Source organism: Dipteris shenzhenensis, chromosome 12, assembly GCF_047967505.1.
Source record: "Dipteris shenzhenensis isolate YYH24624 ecotype China chromosome 12, Dip_SZ_1.0, whole genome shotgun sequence".
In the NCBI taxonomy this organism is placed as follows: domain Eukaryota; kingdom Viridiplantae; phylum Streptophyta; class Polypodiopsida; order Gleicheniales; family Dipteridaceae; genus Dipteris; species Dipteris shenzhenensis.
Window position 1 is genome coordinate 44,138,006 of NC_141607.1, and position 5,940 is coordinate 44,143,945.

At 41.2% G+C, this 5,940-nt stretch overlaps 1 protein-coding gene across 1 annotated transcript; it reads right to left on the minus strand.

Moving 5' to 3' along the window:
• Positions 1 to 2,795: 2,795 nt before the first annotated feature.
• LOC147896264 (cytochrome P450 71AU50-like) lies at positions 2,796 to 4,870 on the minus strand. The gene is made up of 2 exons (XM_087383018.1): positions 3,929 to 4,870; positions 2,796 to 3,819 (listed from the first exon to the last, which is right to left on the minus strand). Exons 1-2 carry the CDS (start codon positions 4,853 to 4,855, stop codon positions 3,181 to 3,183), a joined length of 1,566 nt encoding a protein of 521 aa, XP_087239144.1. The 5' UTR covers positions 4,856 to 4,870; the 3' UTR covers positions 2,796 to 3,180.
• Positions 4,871 to 5,940: the final 1,070 nt, after the last annotated feature.

The window sequence follows — 5,940 nt, forward strand, 5'->3', positions numbered from 1 at the left end:
TCAACGGTTGCGGCAACAGCAATTTTGAAAGATTACAGTTATGAAAATGCTTTACCGCAACCCCACCTATCAGAAATGCATCTTCTGATAGGTTTGACAAAAAAAGAAGTATTTAACTCTATTGGAGAAACACAGAGGCAAAGAGGGCATGCACCGGCATCTTTTTATACTTTGTACACTCTTTGGAAAAAAAGCTTTGGACATGTTAAAATCCCAAAGAGGCAAAAAATGTCAAAGTGCAACGACTGTGATGATCTAAAGCGAGCACTTGAGAGTGCAACATCTCCAGAACAAAAATAAGCTTACAAAAAAAGAGAGAATTTCATAATGGACTTGTTCGACATTCTAGAATAAAATATGCATTTTGGAAGGAGCAAGCTATTTCTCACCCAAATGAGTACATGTGCATTATTGTAGATGGTATGGATCAAAATACAACAACATTACCTCGATTCGTTAACACTCCACCTAAGCTACAAGGCAAATACTTTTTAAAGACACATCTATGTGGAGTGTTAGTGCACGGATTTAAGTTTTTTACAGACATATGAATTGATTCCTTGCATCTACATGATAGCAATCAAGTTGTAACATCCGTTATGAAGGCAATTCACAATGGACATGCAGAAAAAGGTCGCCTACCAGCAACTTTGAGAGTACAAGCAGACAATTGCGGACGAGAGAATAAGAATGTACTCTTCTTTGCATTTTGCTCAATGCTAATCGCTCATAGAATCTTCAATGAGATTGAAGTTGGGTTTTTGTTGGTTGGGCACACACATGAGGATATCGATCAGGTATTTAGCACAGTTTCAAGAGAACTAAAACACAAGGACATGGAGACAATGGATGACTTGATAAGAAAATGTGGGAGGCAAGTTGGTGGCCGTAAGGAAGGAACAATATGCTCAATGGTTGAGAGGATGTATGATTGGAAGAGCTTTATTCTACCTTTCATACAAAAAGGTGGTGATGCCCTAATAGGTCATAGCACTCCACACTATTTTCGCTTTTTCTTAAAGGATGAAAAACCAGTGATGCAATTGCAACACTATTCTCTTGATACAAAATGGGAACCTGAAGAACCTTACTCTCTCTTAACTTCAATCCCGAGCAAAGAAATGCATCCAACATGGGCTCCTATAAAAGAATTCAGCGAGAAATCCAAAGGTGAAATAGAAGGCTTAAAAGCTTTTATTACATACAAAGAGGAAATGCTCCAGAGATTTCCTGATTGGAAGCCCTCTTAGAAGGAACACACTACTGTTGTAATTAGCAAGACCTATCAATTGATAAAGGACCTTGCAAAAATGCGAGAAGATGATATTAAGGCAGAACGGCCTTTATTTTGGCCAAATGTTGGTAATGACTTGCGTCCAGCATGTGGTCTCTTTGAAAATGAGTTTGAATCGTTGCTCCCACGTCCATATTGTGGACCCAAGAAGAGAGAGTTTATGCCACAAATAGACATAGATGTCCATTGTTTTGTTGCAGTTTGACCATCGGATGATGAATATGAGAACGTGAAGTTTTGGGTTGCGAAAGTAGTTGACGTGAGCATGGATGACCGAATGAGAGCTACAACATTTACAACGGTATGGTATGAGCCAAGGGGTAGGAAGGAGACCAAGATAACAGTACATTGTATAGTAGTTGTCTGAAAAAGGAATGGGTCCCAAACCATGATGCAATTTCAAGACTTTCCACAGAGACAGTCATAATATCCTGGAAATTAAGGTCAAAGAAAACAAAGAAGCACATGGGGTATGATGTAGAAGACAAAATAAAATTACCGCAACCAATTATTACGCACATTACAGAGTTCATAAAGATGCTCACCTAGGAGGAAGTAGAAGGAGATAGCGCAAATGAAGAATGCCCATGATAACACCATTCAAATATCGAGAAAGATTGAAAGTGGTGGTGGTAGTCAGATGAGAGTAAATGAAGATGGCACCCAAGCGACAAGTGACGACAGAAAGGACATTCTGAACAAGCAAATGTTTGGATCGCTCATTTCTGTGATCATGATAGAAAAGGACATTCAAACAAGCAAATGTTTGGATCGCGCATTTGTACTAAACTCATTGTAAAGGAAAAATTAAATTATTGAAAAGGCCACAAGAGATCCTTTGTACAAAGACTCATCCAGAGCAATATTTGTTGTAAAACTTATGACATGATAATGTAAAATTGCAAGCATAGCTATTGCTATTTTTTGGAGTACAAAAGAGGCTTCCATCATGTCTCATGTCTATATAAACCTTTTAATTTCTTGAATATTCAAGAGTGTTATAGTTTTCTGCATTGAAAGTAAAAAGAGTCTTATAGGTCTCTTATGTATACATTTTTAAAATGTTGTGAATCCTCAACAGCATGGTTTTTCATGGATTTAAACTAATAACTCGGATTTTTTATTTTAAGAATATGATTCTTATAAACAAGAAATACAAATTTAGGATTTAATAGTAGTTTTTGCATTATTTGTACAACATTGTAGAGAGATATTTTGAAATGTATTATGTAAAAATGATAGTGCCAGAAAGTAAACTTTTGATTCTCGAATGACAGTTTCATAAAGTAAACTTTTCATTTGGGAAGGATTTTAAGGAATAGTCCAAAAGTAAACATATGAGTCCAAAATTAATGAAATGAGTGTTAATCAGAAGACTCAGATGACGAACCACTTACCAATGCACGATATTCAATGACAAATAAAAACTAAAGCTCAAATTGTTGGTGCCTATAACAAAGCATGTAGAAGTGGTTACTTTTCTACAGCTTTATGCCTATAATAAAGCATGTAGAAGTGGTTACTTTTCTACAACTTTATGTATTGAGTTCTGGTAAAAAGAAATACATGGAGCACGAGCCCTCTAAGGAGGCAATTACTAACAAAGGTTCTATAGTCTTTTATTTTGTTGTGCAGAGCTCATTTGTTTAGTAGGTACAACTCCATATAAGATAATTGGGAGCCGTCTCCCAAATATTCCAATTATATGAAGATTTTCCACCTTACCTTTATTTTATGTTGTAATATGTCTTACACAGTAAGGGCGAAACTCGCTAGAGAGGAATGTATTCTTATTTTTTCACTCACCCACCCACTCATCCAACTACGAGGGGCACATCTGCTTGTGGCCTATGCTAGCCACATCAGGTCGGCAAACACCCTATTGCCTAAGCTGCGGCTGCTCCGCGTAGAGGAGGATGGGAATGTCGCAGCACGGGGATGGGATGGAGGGACTGTGCGAGAGAGTTCGTGACAGCAGCAATCTCATCCATGACGATAGGGACTTCCGTGGTCCAGTCGAAGGTATGCACGAGGTTGGCAACGGCGAGGTACGAGATGGCAATGCCGAGGTGAATGCCAGGGCATCCTCGACGACCGGTTCCAAATGGCATCAATGCATAGTCACGCCCATAAACTCCCATGCCCTTGCCCTCCCCCTCTCCAAGGAAACGTTCTGGAAAGAAGTCCTCAGGGCTTTTCCACACGCTTGGATCCCTCCCCATTGCCCAAACGTTCACCATTAAACGTGTGTTCTTGGGTAGCTTGTAGCCGGCCACCTCGGTCTCTTGCTTCGCAAAATGCGGTAGCATTAATGGCAGCGGTGGATGTAGCCTCCACGTCTCCTTCATCACCGCCTGCAGATATGGTAGCTTGGAGAAATCAGTCTCCTGCACTTGTACTCCCTTCCCCACCTCTCGATCCAGCTCCTCCCTTAGCTTCTCCATCTTTTCTGGATTGCGCATTAGCTCCGCCATCGCCCATTCTATCGTCGACGACGTCGTATCCGTGCCCGCGCTTAGCAGCTCCTGCACATATCACAACGCAGTATGTAAGAACGTTGCTTAATTGCTTCTCAACGGTACTCTGACTTTCCTACGTTCATACAAGAAAGATCAGACAGGGCACAAGACTTGCCAGAAGCATAGCTTTGACGACACGAGTGTCAGAGGCGTTGCCGGTCTTTTTGTTGAACTCCAAGAGTGCTGAGAGCATGTCTTTGGGATCTGTCCACCCTTCATCGCCATCTGATCCCTGCGTCTCACGTAACCGCGTCGAAACAATTCTTTCCATAATGGCATCATATCCCTTAGCTCCTTCATCCATTTGTTTCCGGTAACCAAAGGGATCAAACCACTTGAGATAAGGAATGAAATCGCCTATGAGGGGTAACACGAACAACTTCGTCATTCCGTCAAGCAAGTCCATCATCTCCGACGAACTTCCGTAGTGTGACCTGCGGCTAAACAAAACACGGGAAAGAACGTTTGCGGACAGAGCGCTCAGCATTCTTCGAAGCGGCACAGCAGAGCCCGAGAGCCTCTCGAGATCCTGAAGAAGCAGCGAGACCTCTTCGTCTCTGGCGTACTTGTAAAGCTGGATGGATTTGGCGGAGAGGATTCCTTGAGCGTAGAGCTTGCGAATATCACGCCAGCGCGCGTTATACTCCATGAAGACGGAGCCACTATTGCCATACATGGTACGGTCGGCGATTTCCATATGAGGGCGATGGGCGAAGAGCTCGTCATGCTGATGGAGGAACTGGTGGGCGGCGGAGGGGGAGGAGACGATGACGGTGGGAACGGAGCCGAGGCGGAGGAGGAAGACGGGGCCGTAAGTGTGGGACAGGCGGGAGAGCAACTGATGAGGTATACAGTTACGAAGAAGATGGAGGTGACCAATGACAGGCAATGGAGGAGGACCAGGAGGAAGAGTTTTGGAGCTTCTATCAAGCAAAGAAGAAATAATATAAAGAGAGGCCAAAGAGGCAACCAACGCAGAAACAAGGAAAGAAGGGGAGGAGATCCATGTGACGGTCGTGGGGAGAAGTAGCAATACATCCATTTTGAGGAGATCCAGAATGCGAATTCGATGTTGGGGAGATGCAAAGATGCACAAGATGCCTTATAGATCCTTGGGAGATCCACCTCAGAGATGCCTTATCAAATAGATCCATACTAGATCCATCTCCTCATATGCTAATCTAACAAAACAACATTGTGATTGCACCCCCCGTCTCTCTCTATAAACTTGCCGTCTTAAGCTGTCCCTCATGAAGATTCTTCTTCCTTAGACATTCTTTCACTACAAAATGGCTCCACAAGAGGCCAAGGGGGGCATATAGCCTTGGCAAGGAAAGAATCTTCGTTTTCTAATATTTAAAATAAACTTATATTCTCACTCCTTGTATTGCCTTTGAATAAGCTCATTTCTTTCAGCATCATGGTGGCATACTAGTACCCTTTGAATAATTTTCCTTTTGCATCACCATTCAATCAATCAGGTGATGACTTTTCTCGTGAAGATGACAATGGGGCCATAACTTTTCGAGACCCCTTCAAATGTATTGACTGCAACCACCTTCAAATGAATTTAGCTTCACTAAAAACATTTTCTTCCAAAAACAAAAGGGATTTGGCTAGTCACCTCAAAAAACAAAAGGGAGTTGGCTAATCACCTCAAAAAACAAATTTCAAGGAACTCTAACCACATATATTTATTTATTTATTCATAAGCATGGAGAGCCTTCCACTCTCCTCCTTAATTAACTGCAATGATCTTCAAATGATTCAGCTTCACTAAAAACATTTTCTTCCAAAAATAAGGCTAGTCAACTCAAAAAGCAAATTTGAAGGTATATATATATATATATATATATATATATGGAGAGCCTTCCACTCTCCTTACATGATTTTTTCTCTATAAGCATGGAGAGCCTCTTACATGACTTTTTTTCCACAAGTATGGAGAACCTCCACTCTCCTTACATGATTTTATCCTTGGAGATTTTAATATGTTTGAGTAGTAACATAATTTAATATTTAATATCAAAAATTTTAAAATTTGGTGCGAATTGCTCTAACCATGCCCAAAACATGCTTTTGACTCCACGAATATCCTCACCCTCCCTAAGATTGCTAGTAGGGCAA